Source organism: Anas acuta, chromosome 19, assembly GCF_963932015.1.
Source record: "Anas acuta chromosome 19, bAnaAcu1.1, whole genome shotgun sequence".
Taxonomy (NCBI): Eukaryota; Metazoa; Chordata; class Aves; order Anseriformes; family Anatidae; genus Anas; species Anas acuta.
The window spans coordinates 4071810-4090570 of record NC_088997.1 but is presented as its reverse complement, the minus strand read 5'-3'; the positions used below and the strand labels follow the sequence as shown (position 1 = coordinate 4090570).

General features: G+C 39.4%; 1 protein-coding gene across 3 annotated transcripts; it reads left to right on the top strand.

The window, feature by feature from the left end:
• Positions 1-7: 7 nt before the first annotated feature.
• On the top strand, positions 8-12985 carry TRPV1 (transient receptor potential cation channel subfamily V member 1). 3 transcript variants are annotated; one of them, XM_068655963.1, is made up of 17 exons: positions 8-1416; positions 2345-2540; positions 3438-3753; positions 4301-4467; positions 4852-5004; positions 5399-5539; positions 6040-6338; positions 6997-7173; positions 7402-7566; positions 7858-7953; positions 8581-8651; positions 9376-9541; positions 10278-10344; positions 10753-11069; positions 11668-11795; positions 12005-12120; positions 12642-12985. In XM_068655963.1, the coding sequence occupies exons 3-17, from the start codon at positions 3452-3454 to the stop codon at positions 12806-12808; spliced, it is 2532 nt and encodes an 843-aa protein (XP_068512064.1). In that variant the 5' UTR covers positions 8-1416; positions 2345-2540; positions 3438-3451; the 3' UTR covers positions 12809-12985. The 3 variants fall into 3 exon arrangements, 1 of the variants encoding a protein (XP_068512064.1); XR_011088960.1 differs by lacking the exon at positions 8-1416 and having other exon boundaries at positions 1438-2540; positions 11601-12120; positions 12642-12674; XR_011088959.1 differs by lacking the exons at positions 8-1416; positions 12642-12985 and having other exon boundaries at positions 1438-2540; positions 11601-11795.
• Positions 12986-18761: the final 5776 nt, after the last annotated feature.

The window sequence follows — 18761 nt, the reverse complement described above, 5'->3', positions numbered from 1 at the left end:
GATGCATCGTCCTTTTTTTTTTTTTTTTTTTTTTTTCCTTGGCTGTACAGTGTTTCCTTTCACTTCCTCACTTTTTCTGGAGTTGTATTCAGTGTGTCATCTTACTCATTACAATGGAAAACACAGCTTGTATTTAATGTCTGTTTCTGCTCCTGGGCATGCACAGGGTCTTCCATTTATTTCCTTGCTCTGTCATTCCGGTTTGTGAAATGAGACATAATTATCACATTAAATTTGACTGAGTGACAAGGAAAAATCCATTAACTTCTGCATAAAATGATACTTCGTGTAAGGCTCATTTTCCAGGTAGAAAGTGTGTTTAGGAAGGCTAGGAGAAATGGGCAGCTTTTGTAATTTAGTGTGATGCTTTTATTAGAGAGTTCTTGTCCTTAGAGTTTCTCACTGTATCCATACATACAGGCAACAGACCAAGATACCAGTTTTATTTGGGGGTCTTGGTGGCTCTTCACAAAATGAATGCCAGTTCTCATGCGTTGTACGTTGTCTCTGTTAAAGATGGAATACAGCCTTGGCTTGCATGTCGACAAAACAATTAAAATAAACCATAGAATGTTATTTCTGTGACTACTCAGGTCTGTTGGAGTGGGCTAAGGTCAAAGGAATGGGTAGGCCTGTACCATGACTGGCGATACCTGGAATGCAAGGCTTATGGAAAATGCATTCACTGGTTGTTTACCAGAAACTGGTACAATTACGGCGTGGTTTTAGGTTCTATTAGCAAAGGCAAGAATATATCTGACCTGCAGAGTAGTCTTGGAGACATCTTTAAGATCTCTAGCATGCTTCCATGCTGATGCTTTTCCGTTTGCAGCAATGGAGAGGGTTTTATTTATTAAGCACTCTTGAGCACAGAAGTTGCATGAAATCTGTTTACCATGGAAAGCTATGGGATGCTGGCCCATGAAAAGGAATAAATTTCCTTCTTGTTTGCTACTGGCGTGTTTTGATAAGCATTCACACATTCTTATGAGCTCACACTTATAAATGAGGTCCCTGCTGAGGCAGAATATGATATCTCCAAGAACTGTGGCAAAAAGTAATGGAATTGCTGCTGGTAAGAAGGAAGTAACACCTTCACAAGAAACAGAAATCAAGGAGGCTGATGAAAGAGACATCAAAGCTCAGAAAATGACAGAAAGCTCCCAAACTGTGTACTCGAGAGCATGGGAAGACTGAGAGGAGCTGATGCCAGGAACGGGAAAAGAGAAAGAAGGAGCATTCAGCAAAAATAGCAAGGAAGAAGCTAGAAACTGAGTACGGGAGACCCTCCACTGAGCTTTATGGTTTTCTTACTAAGCTGTTCCTTGGAAGTGGTGAAGGAGTTAATCATAATGTTGAAGCAGATTCTCTGCGCAGCAAAGTTCCAGGAGGGCCAGCCAGGGACCTGGCTTATTGGTAATCCATACTTATGCATTAATAAACAGGCATTTTATTTCTTTTGAGTACAATGCCATAAGGTGTTTTAAGTGGTATAATTAGTTTGCTATTAAATAGGCAAATATATTATTCTTATATATATAGATAAATGGCAAGACTAGAAAGATCTCTTATGATCCTATAGTTACCTTTTGCAAAACATAAACCAGATAATTTCATTCAATAATTTCATATCTAACTCCAGACCACAGGAGCTAGAGGTCTGGTGGTTTCTTCTAGCCTAACAGCTATAGCCTATTGGCTTAACTTTGTGGAAATCTCTCTCTCAAGCCTGGTCTTTGGCAGAAAGATAGTATATATATGATACATTTAACACAGGTCTTCATTTTAATGGTGTTAGATCAAGTCTGGATTAGATACAACTTCTTTTTCTAATGACATTAATATTTAAAAGCTTTCTGTTACATATATATTATTTAAATAAAGCATAGTAGGAATGTGGAATGATAAAATGGCCTTAAGACTATTGTCGTTGAGTTCTTCTACTCCGTTCAGAATCAGCTTGTCTTTAAAATACTTCACGGGGCTTTACAGCAGCCACACAAGAGTGCCCAGAAAGATAAATGATCTCAGAGAAGGGCTGTGGCATATTTTACGAAGTTTTGTCAAGTGAAGTGAAACTGTGACCCACAGAAACAATTGCTGTTTTTTGGTTTTTGTTTTTTCTTTTTCTTTTTTTAAGCTTAAGTGTATTTACAAAGAGGAAATCTGTAGAGGAGGATCCATTACTAAATGCAATTAGTGTGATGGTGGTGGTAGGGACAACAACAACTTGCTGTGATTCTTGTAAAGAGCTTTGCTAAGCTCCTGGGAATAGAAGCTACTGATGCTTCTCGTTCCAGAATTGTTCTTAATGATTTTATTACTCTATTTTCTGTTCTTCTAGTGAACTTCCCTTGATTCTAAAGAATCAGCAGCACGTAGAACAATTTTCCAGACAAATGAAGTGGAGAAGAAAGCTCTGAGGTCTTTGCAGCGCAGACACCTAGGAGGAAGAATCTGGCACCAAATTCCTGTAGAACAGAGGTTGTTTACTGAAACTGGACTATTTTGTGGAAGACAGGATTTTTTTTACGATATTTGTAAGTTCTCTATGTATATTTGAATAGCATGCTTGCTATTTACTCGTAAACTCTTAAGCATTTATTATAAGTTGTGATTCAGTTAGACATTCTTAAAAAAAATATTTCCTCATTTATTGAATCAAGCTTTGATGTACATAAGATTCCAAGAGTTAGGTAGGTTTATGTGTTTTTCCAGGATAGGTAATATTTTCTTAAATTTTATTACTGTTTTTTTAATTTATTTTCAGAATCTTTTCATAGAATTTAATGATTATTTCTTGTGCAAATTCGTACTTACAAGGAAATGCAGTTTTGTTCTAATTATCAAAGATGCTACCAATGGACATTAGAAATAAATGGAATAATAATAATTGTAACTGAAACAGGTTTGAGTAGGTTGTCAGGAAGACAGGATTAAGTCCATTCTGCTGCTTCTAATATTGTACTTTTTCTGTAGAAAATACATTATTCCATTCTGCATACCCATCTCCCTGACAGTTTTGGCTCAATCTACATTGATTTAAATGAGACCAAAAATGAAAATCAAACACGGCTGTATTCCCAGCGTATTTTTTCCATTTCTTTATAAAAGTTGTTTTTATAACTTTTTCCATAAAGTAATTGTTCTTCCATACTTTTAGTATCATATTCCAAATGAGAGTATTTTTCTTCAGATTATTTCTTTTTTATAGAATGATTGAGTAAATAAGGTATTATGTTATTTTTTCAGAGTGATTGTACACAAAAAACTTGAAAGGTGAGCACAGAGGACACAGCAAGTTGAACTGCAGCCTTTAGTATTTCACCTATACTATGCTATTTTGCTATTTTTCCTGAGAATACATGGTGGCACAAACCAGAAAATAGATGGTGCTCTAAAGTGCTTACTTGAGGTGTTTTTGTGGTTCCTCACAGACTGCCTGTTCATCATGTCTTCCATTCTTGGGAAGATGAAGAAATTTGGCAGTTCTGACCTGGAGGAATCTGAAGTGACAGATGAACATACAGATGGGGAGGACTCTGCACTGGAAACACCTGACAGCCTCCAGGGTTCACTCAGCACCAAGGTGCAGCCACCTAAAAGCAACATCTTTGCAAGACGTGGGCGGTTTGTGATGGGGGATAGTGACAAGGACATGGCTCCCATGGATTCCTTCTACCAGATGGATCACCTGATGGCACCTTCTGTCATCAAATTTCACGCAAATTTGGAGAGAGGGAAACTTCACAAGTAAGTTTGTGTTGTAAGGTGTGGTGAGTACTGGACATATTATGACAGTTGTAGTCTGTGCTTCTTAGAGCAGTATGTTTTCACTCTGCGTTTTCATGCCTGTTTTCTCAGTTTCACTATTTTTAGTGAAGGAAGGAGTGTTTTATTTGAAACTGATAATACATGTAGCTGTTGTCTCTTGGCATCTCTGAAAATTTAGTCCATGGATGTCTTGCCCAAAGTTAGTGATAAGCTTTAGACCATATGCTCAAAGGTGTTCAGTAAATAGACATCACTCAGAATAACATAGGATTGCCTGGCAACCAGGCCTGCAGTTAGACTGTCATACTTCAGTGCATCTTTTAAGTTGTGTTTTCAGCTTTACAGCAGCAAACATGCAATTTTGTCAGGACAATTGCATGCAGACATTATTTTGTACGTTTTGCAGATCCATCTATATTAATCAGAAGTGCTTCCTATTTCATACAAGCAAAAGGAAAATAGTTTTCTGGTAGTTCATAAAAAGTCTGCTAAATATCTGACTTTAACTGAAATTTACCCTCGTTAGGCTTCTATCTACAGATTCCATCACAGGCTGCTCTGAAAAAGCTTTCAAGTTTTATGACCGCAGAAGGATCTTTGATGCTGTAGCCCAAGGCAACACAAGGGACCTGGATGATCTGCTACTCTATCTTAATAGGACCTTGAAGCATCTCACAGATGATGAATTCAAAGGTAACACTTAGTGTCACATACCTTAAGTTGCCCTTGTCTTCTTCCAGTAGTACTCCAGAGATGGGCAGTGGGAGAGGAGGAAGAGGGTAGATGGACAAAAAAAAATAAAAATAATAAAAATAAAATAAAAAGAACAATGCACAAAACAACATTGCTGATAAGTGTGAAGTAGCTTCACGAGGTCTTCTAATAGCCTGTACATCCCTACTGATTGAGCAGCCCACTGATTGTAAAGTTATAGGAAAAATCAGAAAAGTTGAAGTTTGTAAAACTCTGAATTGGTTTTCTTGTGTTTTCATAACAATTTAATTAATTCCTGTATGTCTGGAAGTAGATGGTGGGTTTCTAGTCACTTCTATGTAGCTGTGATTTTGTTTGTTACAGAACCAGAAACTGGGAAAACCTGCTTACTGAAAGCCATGCTGAATCTACATGATGGGAAAAATGATACCATTCCCTTGCTGCTGGATATTGCAAAGAAAACTGGAACTCTGAAAGAGTTTGTTAACGCAGAGTATACTGACAACTACTACAAGGGTAAGAGAGCAGTGAATACTGTGAATACTCTTGCTGATAAGACTGAAGATAGGGTAACGCAAGGCTCTCAAACAGTCTTTTGCATGAGGTCTTATGCTTGAGGATGCAGCATCAAAAGTTCCAGTGTGTGATTAACAATCAGTGAATTCATGCTAGTGCAGTCTTTTGTTAGACAGGTGCAGTATTCTACTCTTTGTGACGGTGATTTAACAGCAAATCAGGGGACGTGCATTTGCTGTCTGTGCCACATTTTTTGTTTAATTCTAATTTTTTTTTTTATTCCAACGAGCTCTCAATTCTACCATCTTACATGGAGCTGAATGAATTGTGGTGCCTGAAAGCTCTCACTCTATATTAAATGCTTAAGATTTCTCTCTGATGAGTGTCTCTGTAGGCCAGACTGCACTCCACATTGCCATTGAGCGAAGGAACATGTACCTGGTGAAGCTCTTGGTCCAGAATGGAGCAGATGTTCATGCAAGAGCCTGTGGGGAGTTCTTCAGGAAAATCAAAGGGAAACCTGGTTTTTATTTTGGTAAGAGCAAGCATAGCATGGGCTTTATTGATTGAGTTATCCTAGCATTATCCCAAGTGCAAACTGTTAAATAATCCTGTTCATGTGAGACTGGAGGCTCAGAAGTCATAAGTGGTTTAATCCACCACTTAGTCAAGACACTTACTCCAAAGGCTTAGATTATAATGAAACACAGTTGGTAGTTAATGGTTTTCAGTGTCAGCTTGGTGTCTGCATCCCTTGGTTTCCTGGGCACTATATTCTTTGAAAGGTTGTAACCTTCCACTGGTCTTCGTTTTGGTGCTTTTCTAAGCAGCCATGTTTCTGTAGTGCAGTTAAACCAAAGAAAATGTGATTCAAACAGCTATCAGAATTGATGCTGTTTTAGATAAAGAAATTCACCTCTTTTTCTCATAGCGAAAGTTGAAAACAACATGGTCTCCTTTTTGGTTTTGGATGTGTAGTAAGGCTTGCACATGTGGTGGGGTTTCTGACCATTCATTCACATTGTTTATCTGTAGGAGAGCTGCCTCTATCCCTGGCTGCCTGTACTAACCAGCTCTGCATTGTGAAATTCCTCCTTGAGAACCCATACCAGGCTGCCAACATTGCCGCTGAGGACTCCATGGGCAATATGGTCCTGCATACCCTGGTGGAGATTGCAGACAATACTAAGGATAATACCAAGTTTGTTACCAAGATGTATAATAACATATTGATCCTCGGTGCCAAAATTAATCCAATCCTGAAGCTAGAAGAACTCACCAACAAGAAAGGGCTGACTCCATTAACTCTGGCAGCTAAAACTGGGAAGATAGGGGTAGGTGAGCAAACGTGTCCAGCTATCCCATCACTGCATCAAGTTATACAGAGTACATGCAAAACATTTATGCAGGACAGATTTTATCATTGCTTATTGCTGGGGCCTTTCAGTTAAGAGGAATTAATGCTGCAGTTTAACATGCAAAACTGCACAGTACTTAAAGGCTGTGAGGGGTGTGTGTGTGCACATGCACACCTACCCAACTGGCATTACATATTTGCTAGCAGTATACAAGACAGCCCAGGTGGAAACAGAAAGTGGCTTTCTGCTGTTACATGAACTAGAGGTCTTGTAGTTTTGACTGACTGGAAGTCCCCATTCAGTGTGACTGTAAGGTCAGAGATGTGTAATGTACATCTCTGTATTTTTCTTGTGTGTTGAAACAGATAATGGCAAGTTATAAGTGGTAGAAAGCAAAGAAATGGGCTTCCTTCCACATTTATATTTTTCATCCACTAGCATACAGTGAGTAAATTAATATTGTTTACTTCAGACTTTGATCTCTGCAGTGCTCCAGCAGATTGACTTCAGCATAGTTAAATTGTGTTAATATAAATTAAAGCAATCCACTCTTACAGAGATACTGAGGAACTAAAAGCCCATTAGCACTGAAATGTTGTTTGAAATGTTGTTTGTATTGTTCTTTTGCAATTAGATTTTCGCTTACATCCTCAGACGAGAGATCAAAGACCCTGAGTGCAGGCACTTGTCTAGAAAGTTCACTGAATGGGCTTATGGGCCTGTCCACTCATCGCTTTATGACCTGTCCTGTATAGACACCTGTGAGAAGAATTCAGTGCTTGAGATTATTGCCTACAGCAGTGAAACGCCAGTGAGTATGCACCTCCTTGGCATTTTATTTGCAGTCTGGGGACTGTTGGGGAAGAGCTCCATGTTCTACACAGTGTATCTTTGTGTCGTTGCTGTAAAACAGCAATCTTCTTTCCTATGTTTAAGAGTATTAGAGGGAATGTTTGCTGAAGTTGAGTGTCATTTGCTGTTTTCAAAGCATACTGGTGCATACCGGTCATGTCAAGATTCTCTTCATCCTTTCATTCAGAATCGTCATGAGATGCTGCTGGTGGAACCCCTCAACAGGCTGCTGCAAGACAAGTGGGACCGGTTTGTCAAACACTTATTTTACTTCAACTTCTTTGTCTATACCATGCATATCATCATTCTCACTGCAGCTGCCTACTACAGACCTGTGGATAAGAAAGAAAAGGTATGTTACTCCTGTCACACATCAGGGGAACCACACAGTGCATGTTATCCCAGATCAGCCTCCCATTTCAATGTGTGCTCCTAAGGTCATAAGGTCAGTTTTCTGCCTTTCCTGAAGTTAGGAGGGAGATTTTGGCCCTGCTTGCTTTCCAGGCAAGCTTTGCCCCTTGCTGCAGCACATTCAGAAGCTTAACCTGTTCCTTCAGAAATGAAGTTGCTTTCAGCTGCTGGCAAGGACAGGCCTTTCCTATTTCCAGTTTTGCTGAACATCTCTGTCTTTTGTCTTACACAGCCTCCCTTCACATTTGGTCACAGCACTGGGGAATATTTTCGAGTGACTGGAGAGATCTTGAGTGTACTGGGAGGACTCTATTTTTTTTTCAGAGGGGTAAGATATTTGAAACTTTTTCTTTTTGCTCTTTGGTTAAGTGTAGGTGAAAACCAAGCCTGTCTTTTGCATTCATTAAAATAGGTTGACAAGATAATTCATATTTTAGCTGAGACCTACAAAGCTTTTTCCTTGGCCTGGTTAGGTTACTAACAAGCCCTCAGGCTAAGGTATGGTTTTATCTATTGTATAAAAAAGAAGGTCCTAAGAAGTCAATGAGCATCTGAGTAATTAGCCTAGCCAAAGCTTAAGCCTGGGTTTTGCAAGTAGCTAAGCCTACATTAAAGATTCTGTTTTAGCTTAAAGGCAGTCTTCTTTCCCTTGGCAGCCAATGGATAGTATCCAGTGAATCACAGGTCCTCAGACCACTGACTTGAATAGGTTGGTGTCATGAAAAGACGCCCTAGATGTAAAGGAAATGTAGTGTTACGAAGAGAGTCCTCCCTGGATTTTTTAACAGTGTTGTATGAGCTATTCTTTTGCGATGCTGAATGAGAACCAGCTCCCTGGTATAGATACCAACACTTAGTTGATGCATTCCCATGGGATATTTACTCCCTTCTTTGGATGCAAACCTGGTCTTTATCTGCCCTCCCTGCTCACTATGCCATTTTTTTTCCCTTCCAGATACAGTACTTTGTGCAGAGGCGCCCATCATTGAAGACGCTGATAGTTGACAGCTACAGTGAGGTTCTTTTGTAAGTGCCAGTGTCTGACTGTATTCCAGCATGAAACACGAGTGTGTGAGATCTGCATGTTTAGCTTAAACCACTCCTAACAGGTATACAGTTATAGAATATCCCAAAGTGAAAAAGATCACAGATTCCAGCTCCTAGCTCCACATGGGACCACCCAAAAATCAGACCATATGTCTGAGAGCGTTGTCCAAGTGCTTCTTGAACTCCAACAGACTCAGTGCTGTGACCACTTCCCTGGAGAGCCTGTTTGTTCCAGTGCCCAAACACCCTCTCAGTGAAGAACCTTTTTACAATATCCAGCCTGAATCTCCCCTGTTGCATTTTCATGCCATTCCCTTAGGTCCTACTGCTGGTCACCAGGGAGCAGAGATCAATGCCTTCCCCTGCACTCTCACTCGTGAGGAAGCTGTAGGCTACCACAAGGTCTCCCCTAGTTCCCTTCTTCTCAAGGCTGAATGAACCAAGTGACTTCAGCTGCTCCTCATATTTTGCCCTCTACACCCTTAAAGATACTTTGCTATAATTTCATAGGTACTTACAAAATAGCAGTTGAACAAATGTATCTGCATCAGCAACTTCCTTTGGAGGTAAAGCAAATGAAGTGTTTAGAAGTGTGGTGAATGTGTAGTGCAGAAGAGTTAGGAATAGATCTCCAAGGTGGACTTGCAATACAGCGTATGCAGTGGATGTGCAGATATTCTCCTATTCCTTGCTTGTCTTTCAGCTTTGTTCACTCTTTGCTCCTCCTGAGCTCTGTGGTGCTGTACTTCTGTGGCCAGGAACTGTACGTGGCTTCCATGGTCTTCTCCTTGGCACTGGGCTGGGCAAACATGCTGTACTACACCCGTGGCTTCCAGCAGATGGGCATTTACTCTGTCATGATTGCAAAGGTCAGTCCAGTTAGTGGGTGGTGAGGCCAGCAGAGAGGTCGGATCAGAAACTGCTGCCAACAGCCCCATTTCCAGGAGAGAAGTCATCATGTTTCCATGTTTGCCTTCCATGGAAAGGCCTATATCAGTCTATTATAATCTGCCTTTATTTTCTGAGCGAAGAGATGCACATTTTAAGTCACGTAGAAAAAACACCCACTCTTCATCCATGCGTTTTATAGCAGTCTTGATACATTCTATTTTTATTATTATACTTCAAAATAACAGTTGGATAGATGTGGATTTAAGTAGACGGAGAATAGTGCATACTCATGTGGTATGAAGTGGCACAGCTTTCTACCAGCTGGAAGTTTCCTTAGGAATAGCTTAAATCTTACCCAACAGAGCAATTAGCTAAGAGGCAGTAGCTGGCTAATAAACCTCTATATATGACGTAGCCAGCTAGCCCAAGAAGAGAAGAAAGAGGCAATTGTTTTAATGTGGTCTGTACTCTCAAAGATGAAACTATTTGTCATGCATATGTCTTGCATATGTGTGTAAACTGTTGCTTGAATGACAGAAAAATGTTTTCTTATTAACGTTGATTATCTCAGTGGGATAAATAACTGTTTAATGCATGAGCGGCCCGTTCACAGCAAGTGAACTTCTTGAGCTGAAGGAATATTTTCTACCAATTTTTGTTTCAGATTATACTTGAGTTTTTGCAATATATAAATTTTCTATTTCTGCATTACAGATGATCCTTAGAGATTTATGTCGCTTCATGTTTGTCTATCTAGTATTCCTCTTGGGATTTTCCACAGGTAATATCATACTTGAGGTTATTTTTTATCTTGAATCCCAGAAAATTATGTTTCAAGTGGCTTAGAATATTTATTTTCAATGAGAAATTAAAATCAACCTTATTACAAAAATATCTTCAGAATAACAATTATGTGTAGTAACTTCATACTGCTTTTTATCCCTTGGATCTCAAACTGCTTAGGAAAGCTGAATGGAAAAAGCCTGTTCTATGTAGACAAAACTGAGACAATGCATCTGAAATGGTGTCAGTAATGGGGAATATTTTATAGAGTGGTTTCGTTAGGGACAAGGTGCCATGAAGATACTGTGTCATATCCGATACCTTCATGCTCATTTTCATTGCTTGCAGGAGAATTAAGATTTCAAATTATATTTTCATCTTGTATAGTATTCCTCTTTTGTAACAGCTGTGGTGACTTTAATTGAAGATGACAATGAGGGGCAGGATGCAAATATCTCTGAATACACCCGATGTTGCCATACAAAACGAGGCCGCACATCCTACAATAGCCTATATTATACCTGCTTGGAGCTTTTCAAGTTCACTATTGGAATGGGAGACCTAGAGTTTACAGAGAACTACAGGTTCAAGTCTGTGTTTGTCATCCTTTTGGTTCTCTATGTCATCCTTACATATATCCTCCTGCTCAACATGCTTATCGCACTGATGGGAGAAACTGTGAGCAAAATTGCACAGGAGAGCAAGAGCATCTGGAAACTCCAGGTATATTGGTTCTATGAGGTTATCCAAGAAGGAGGGTGTGGGGAACCATAAGAAAATTCAGAGGGAATCAGTAGAAGTTGACGTGTACATAATCTACATAACAGGCCACAGCTTCTTTCTGATTCCCCCAAACAGTTCCCCCCTCAAAAAGTATTTTGATTTCTTTTCCGTGTATATTTGATGTTTTTTCTGAGCAGATGTTCCCAGTGTTGCACACATGTTCGGAATTTAAGAAAAGTACTTCTGTAATTAGACAGAATTATTTGGGCTTTTGATGATGGAAAATCCTGATCAGTGTATGAAGACAGAGATTATGCAAGGGACAATAAACCATTTTTTTACAGAATCTCAGACAAAGGCATATCTGCTTTTGTTTGGGGGTAAGAAAGGGAACTTCATAGTTCCAACCACAGGGCAGTAATTCAGCACTTTAAATCCCATATTAACAGAGATGATATTTCAGAGATGGGTGCAATGCCTTTTTTAAGATGATGAAAATGATAAGTGATTGTTTTTTGTTTTTTTATAAAGGCAGAATTCAGGATTTGCATGACTGAAACAGCAGCTTCTCAGTGGTCTGCTTTCTTTTACCTGTTAGAGAGCCATCACAATCTTGGATATTGAAAACAGCTACTTGAACTGTGTGAGGCGCTCGTTCCGGTCTGGAAAGCAAGTCTTGGTGGGGGTCACACCTGATGGCCAAGATGATTACAGATGGTGCTTTAGGTAACCTGCTTGTATGTCAAATGAACAATCTTTTATAGACAAACAAGATGTAGGTATCTGATAGTGGGTACTGGGAAGCAGAACTTTCCCTCTGGAGCACTCCTCTGACAAGCAGTGTACTAGCACCGTCTCAATATGTGATACAAACTAATCCTGGAGTTGTCTGTTAATGCTTAGAATAGTTATTGTTTTTGTTGTTCTCTCCCCAGGGTTGATGAAGTGAACTGGTCCACGTGGAATACTAATCTGGGCATAATCAATGAAGATCCTGGATACTCTGGGGACCTCAAAAGAAATCCCAGTTACTCTATTAAGCCTGGCAGAGGTGAGAGTTACAGGGATGTAGATTCTAGTGATAGAAACAGTACAGGTTGATTGTTAGAGGGCAGTTAATTTATACGCTTAAGGATAGTAGATAAGTTAATGTAATATTTTTTTCAGTCAATACAAAATGTAAAAGAATAAATAGGTTCATTATTCACATAGTGGTTTATAGTAGAATAAAAGTCTCATGGATTCATCATTCTAATTTTAGATTTTTATAAGGCGGATAATATGTGCAAATTCTGAGGACTTGGGACAGTGCATGATGGTAGACAGACATCCAACAAGCTACTTTGGAGGCCACAAAGAAAGCTTCCTATAGCTTGGGGGAATGCAGCTGAGTGTTTAACCCTAAGACTGTGCTTCCAGCTGAAATATGAAAAACTCTTGGAACAGTGGGGGTGGGGGAACACAACACAAGGCCCTCTCATCCTCCTTTCATCAGTTTTCTATATAAACTGCATGCACGTATTTCTTTTGTTACTATGGAGGAGAAAAAATAACCATTCCTTTCTTTTTTAGTGTCAGGAAAAAACTGGAAAACTCTGGTTCCACTTTTAAGAGATGGGAGCAGGAGAGAAGAGACACAAAAACTACCAGAAGAAATCAAGTTAAAACCCATTTTGGAACCTTATTATGAGCCAGAGGATTCTGAGACATTGAAGGATTCTCTTCCAAAGTCAGTCTAATTTTATTTTGTTTTTCAGAAGGTTAATTCTAGTTGCCTGTGCTGGTCCTCACAAAGCAGGGCAATTAGAGCACTTCCTTCATAAGAACAGAGATTTATTGAAAAAGATCAAAGGACTAAGGAAATGACTGTGTGCAAGGATTCATTAAGTATGCTAAATAAACTACTTGTTGTTTAAGCTCATGTCTTCATGGTTATTTTTAATATGAATCTGCAAGAAAGTGACTATTTACTACCTGGTTGGTATTCACTTGGCTAGATATTTGCATCTAGGCTGTCTCATGAAGTGTTAGAAACAATTCCTGTATTTTTTTTTACTGGTTTATTTGTTTTAATTAAATGCAGTGAGAATTTCCCACAATTCAGAGCTGTCTGTAAAGTAGTGAGATCTTTTTTGCTGCAGGTTTTTTCTCAGTCTTCATCCATTTCTTTTGCTCTTTGAAAGTGCTCTCCCGCGTTTCTGAGATCTGAGCTGACATATTCATTGTTAGCTAACAGGAGTATTGCTAAGTTTTGTGGGTTGGTGCAAGTGGCCAATAATGGTGGATATTTTGTTGATAATACGAAAATAACAAAAGGGCCTGTAGAAAAATGGTTAGCACTCAACTCTCTGGACATAATGGATTTCATACTTTTTGTCTGCTTTTAGATTTTCTTTTAAAAAGTGTTTTTGTGAGCAGCTACAGGCCCCAATTTCGTGACTTCCCAGCCTTGAAAACTAACTAACCATACTATAACAAAACCGGAGAAGGACTCATAAAAGACCAATAAAAAATTCCAAGAGATCAGAGGTATGTTGTTGTGAAGAATGTTCCTTGTAAAGGAGATAAATGGGGGGACACAGTGAAAGAATAGAAAATGAATGATCTAAAGATGTTACTCTTTTCTCATAACACAAGAATAAATATACGCTGTGAAATTTTAAAGGCTGGATAGTCAAAATCTATGAAGTGTTTCTCTTACAGTGTCTGAGTAAACTCTAGAATTCACAGTTACTGTTACTGAGGCCAAAGGCTTAACAAGATCCCAAAATAGACATTTATTTAGATAATGGATTACCTTTTCATTAAGTAAGAAATAGTGGTTATAGAGAATATATGTTTCAAAGGTCAGATGTATAATAGTGTATAACAATAATTATCTTGAAATCATAGTTTTTGTTCTTGACTTTAACAGCAACAACAGGAGGAAAGAAATGTGATGCTGCAAATCCATCTGGCTCGACTTAAAGAATCAGGAAAAATGTCTGAGAGGCAAAATAGGCAAATTTTCTGAAACTACAGATAGAAACCTGGAATGTGAGGAAAGAATAGGAGAGACTTGGCATCCTCGTGAAAAGTGACTGGACAGAAAGTAAAGATAAGAAAATTTGTCTTAGACTACTGGCCCAATAATCCAGTGATGAACCCGTGCAATCCTGTTGGGCAAGAAAAGGTAACTTGTTTTACCTTCTTTACTTGTTATGTATCACTAGAGCACATAGACCTAACAGCTTTTAATGTCCAAGTAGAGTGTGCGTGTACAAATATCCTTAAATCAACAAGGTTTTTAAGCACGAGCTCCAATTTGAGCATGTGCACTGTTTCTCTGGCTGCTTTCAACGTACAGTTGTGCTAAAGCGCTTCTGTGAAATTCGGCCAGAGTGCACACAGCCTTTTGTCAGGGAGAGCCTGTCATGCTTGTCCTCTGACGCATCCAAACTTTGTGGTCAGATAACATTCATGAGTCACTGTGGTTGAAAAGTGGTATGGTAGATGGGTCAGTAGCAAATCATTGGGAAACTTGAAATCAAAGATGTAGAAAAGTGAGTCAGCCTTTGAAAGATAATTTTCAAAACATCTTAATTTTTTTCTTTCTGCATTTACTAAGATACTGAAACATTCACTACTCTGTAAGAGAAGCAATTCAACTCACCTTAGAGTTACAAGAGAAGCAAAGAGAAGAGGGCAAACTGCCCTCCACTGCTAACACTGTTACATGGATTCTGGGTTGTTTGGAGTTGGTTCTTTTACTAGGGTCAGGATTTCTGACAGTGCTGCTTTTTGACAGGGTACTAAAGCAATAGAGTTCAACAAATCTTAAAGCATTTAGCTTTGAAATAGTAGCACCATCTAGAGGACTAATAATTTTTGATTCTTCCATTAACTAAGTCATTTAGGACAAATGTCACTTTTTTGATAGAGTTCTGCAGGGCATACCCATAAAAAACTTGCCAAAGGATTTGAAATAATTGTTTCACAAAATCAGAATTGAAAGCCAACAAGCTTTTTCTCTCGAGGACAGGGAGACCACAAAAGATGTTCAAAGTTAGGATGTTAAATGGTATACCATTATAAAGGTGTATCTCTAAGCACTTGGCGGGACTCTCTATAGGTTCTATGCAAGACTTGATCATGCTCCGCACTGAACACAGCAAGAGGCAATCTGTATATAAAACAAGTACAGCTAAGTAAACAAGACAGGTTGAGGCAGTGAAACTCCAACTGTTAATAATAAATGTAGAAAGGGGCCAACCAGAAAAACATAGGTTCATTGCCTCCAAGCCTTTATGTGCCAGCACAAATTTATGCACAAATGCATGTGGGGAATGTTATCTATCTGGAAAGCATTCCTGAAGTTTCATAATTCCCTGTGAGGGATCCATTTCTTGTAATTATCTGCTTGTATAGAGACCTAATCTTACTGGTTAAATTCTGTCTCTATTACATGAAGGTCCTATCCAGGAGGATTGATCAGCTGTTGTGTGTAACCTGAACAGAATGTTGATCTCTGCCTTCCTGTCCTTTCCTGTTCCAACAGGATTATCCAGAGCACAAGGGACTTTTATGAAAAAAATTAAATGCTGAAATTTGGAGTGAAAATATATATCAGTATAATGCTGTGGTTGAAAATGTAAATGGCCTATATTTGTGGGATAGGGTGGTGCTGGTGGCTTTTTGGTTGTATTTTTTATAAATCCCTTAGCCTTCTCTGGGAAGAAAAAAAATACCACTTTCCTAAAGTAAGTTATTACCAACCTCTCAGAACTTCCGTCTATATCATCACTCATTTTTTTTCCATGGATAGAAATTTGTTTCCCAGAGCTGGGCCAGTATAGCTTGGCACTCCAACCGGGTGTCACATGTTTATTTAGACTCAGTTGGCCATGGCTCTGTTTGCTAGTTTACTTCCTTCATCTTCATTGCACCTAAGTGCATAGAACTTTTTTTGTAAATCAAGGTGTGTCTCTGCTAAGGCAGACTGAGCAGGATGCCTACAGGGGACATGCTGGTTCTGAGCAGAGAACACGAAGACTTACTTCCATTGTGGAGGGTTGCGACTAAACCCCAAGGGAAGAGACGTGGCTTGTCAGGAAGTATTTGTGCTTTAAGAATGGCTTTGCTAGGATCTGCACGTTGTTATTTGTACTACTAGACATCTCCACTGTCTGAGGAGGAGTGTGGCTTTGAGATTTTATTTTTTTTTTTTTTTTTGGGGGGGGGGGGGGCAGATGTTTTGTGAATGTTCTGCTTACTTTGGCAGCCGAATTTTGCCATGGTCCTACAGAATCTGTGTATTGAGTACTCGGGGATTTTTTCAGTCTGAAGTTTGAATAATTGTTTCACACTGAACATGGTTAGAAATCGCACATGGCTCCTATTCCCATGCTATTCCTTGAGGTCTGCGGGTGGTAAAAATCTATCCTCTCAGTTATTAGTCACATTAATTTGTGTCCACAGTAAGTGCTTAATAGAAGACGACCAGGTTCAACAACTGTATATATCCACCAGCTCCCAATAACCATGCTGGCTCAAAAGCAAAGGAAATGAAGGGTGTTCATGAGCTCACATCTCCTGTCTGTGGGTGACTAATTAGTAATGAGCATAAATGCGTGATAAGAGATAGCAAGAAGAGGTGAGTTGGACTAAGGTGAGTTGAATTGAACACGGGCTGTTGAATGTGTAAAAGCCAAATTGTGGTCTCAGTATGTTACAGCACTGCTATACCTGAGATGTGACTTGTGCCTAGTCAGTCATGTCAGCTGCTGCATCTTTCAAGCTCCAGTAATTTCTGAATTAGTTGAGAAAAATATCACAGAATCACAGAATATTAGGGATTGGAAGGGACCTTGAAAGATCATCTAGTCCAATCCCCCTGCCGGACAGGAACACCTCAATCATGTTACAATATATATCCTACCTGAAAAACATGGAGCCACACAGCCGTTATTAAGAGTGTCCTTTACTGTGCCCTCTGCAACAGCTGGCATTGGAACCTGAATAGCCCTCTTCCTAATTAAACACTAATATTAATCCCTTCTCAGGCAGCATATAGGCATATTTTTGGTAAGGTCCATGGAAAACTCCACAGCCCACAAGAGGGCCCCCTAGCTATGTTCAGGGATGCTTCCCAATACCTCTGGAGTACCCTATAGCTGCCTTGCCCCAGGAATGTTGCTCTCCCTCTGACACCACTTTGTCCTGCTTTGCTGCCCCTCATCAGATTCATTATGCAGAATCATTTTTATTTTTGCCAAATGCCAGGTAATCCCATTGCTCTTTGGTGGCAAACATCTATGTCACACTAACACATTACTCAATCTTTGCTGGCATCTTTGCTGGAGTCCCTGGTACTCAAAAATCCCCAGGGTGTTTCCCCAACAACTGCTGTACTGCTGCAAAACACAGGGCATCCCGCCAAAACCATAACTTTATGGAATAAAGCCAGTGGACTCAGGTTCTGATGCTGGAAGTTTTCAGAGCACCATCAACAGGAATTTGGTATGTTTTAGGTTAAAAAATGAAAAATAAATTGTTGTGTTAAATCTGTCAAATTCAAAAGAATCTATGTACATTAAAAATCCCCGATAAGGTGATGTTTGGAATAACCTCCTGTTGGCTGGTGTGTTTGGATATTTAATATCAGCTTGTATGTTTTGTTCCATTAGAGAGAATCTTCTTGTAACGATGGTACTTTTTATGAATCTTCCTTGCTCCGTTAGGCAATAGGCATAGATTCACTGGGGCCTGGAAAGATGTCTTAATTGACATTGCCAGATGCAGCATCGAGATTCTGGGTCTTCTGATGTGGTTACAGGGCTCTGAAGTGCTTCCCATCACCCACATCACGCAGACTGGGGTTACTTCTGACTCTGGAATAGTTTCCACAGAGAAAATATGGACTGAATTTCTCCTACATCAGATGTTAAACTGTACAAAACACTTCAAAATAGATGATGGAAAGAAATAGTTATTTCTCTGGAAAGGAGAGGAAATCAAATGGTCTTGTGAGACTTCTGCCTTTCTGGTGTGTTTGTGAAACTGGCAGAGCTGCATCACTATTAGTAACGCTTCCTGTTTCAATATGCAGGCAATGAGTGGGTATGAAGAAACATAAACGTTTACAGAATCACTGAGGTTTTCAAATTCCATCATCATACAGAACTGTACTTCTCTGTTGTTGTAATCAACCTCCCTGAAGGTTTTAGTCACCCTAAATGTTGCTATGAAAGGTTATGTCGCTTGGAATTGCCATGTCAGCTGACAGTGGAGTAGACAGGGAGAGCAACTCCCAGTTACAGGAAGCAAAAGGAAGTGTCCTACTCACTCAGCCAGAAAGAGCAGTTTTAAGCCAAGTCATCAAATGGAAGCCATTTATTTCCAAGCTGATATAATAGGTGTAACCTAGACAATTCCTTGTATTCCAAAGGAGAATGTGAATAATGAACCACTCAGAGAAAAGGGATCATGTCCTCAGTTTCTTTTAGAGGGGGAAAGCCAAGAATGTTCAATTGGTATAGAGCAAGACACAGTAAAGGTAGTGTCCCTTGTTACCAGCAAGATACAGAACAGTGAAGAAGCTGGCAATGGGTAGAGGGTTCTCAAGAGACTGATTTGCAACAATAAATGGAAGCAGTTAGCTATATCTTAGCTAAGGACTGAATGACAGAAAACAGAAGCATTGACAACGAGAGG

Coding starts and splice junctions, on each gene's coding strand:
- TRPV1 (XM_068655963.1), top strand. CDS start 3,452: ATGTCTTCCATTCTTGGGAAGATGAAGAAATTTGGCAGTTCTGACCTG. Junction 9,542..10,277: donor ACTCTGTCATGATTGCAAAG/GTCAGTCCAGTT, acceptor TCTGCATTACAG/ATGATCCTTAGAGATTTATG. Junction 11,796..12,004: donor GATTACAGATGGTGCTTTAG/GTAACCTGCTTG, acceptor TTCTCTCCCCAG/GGTTGATGAAGTGAACTGGT.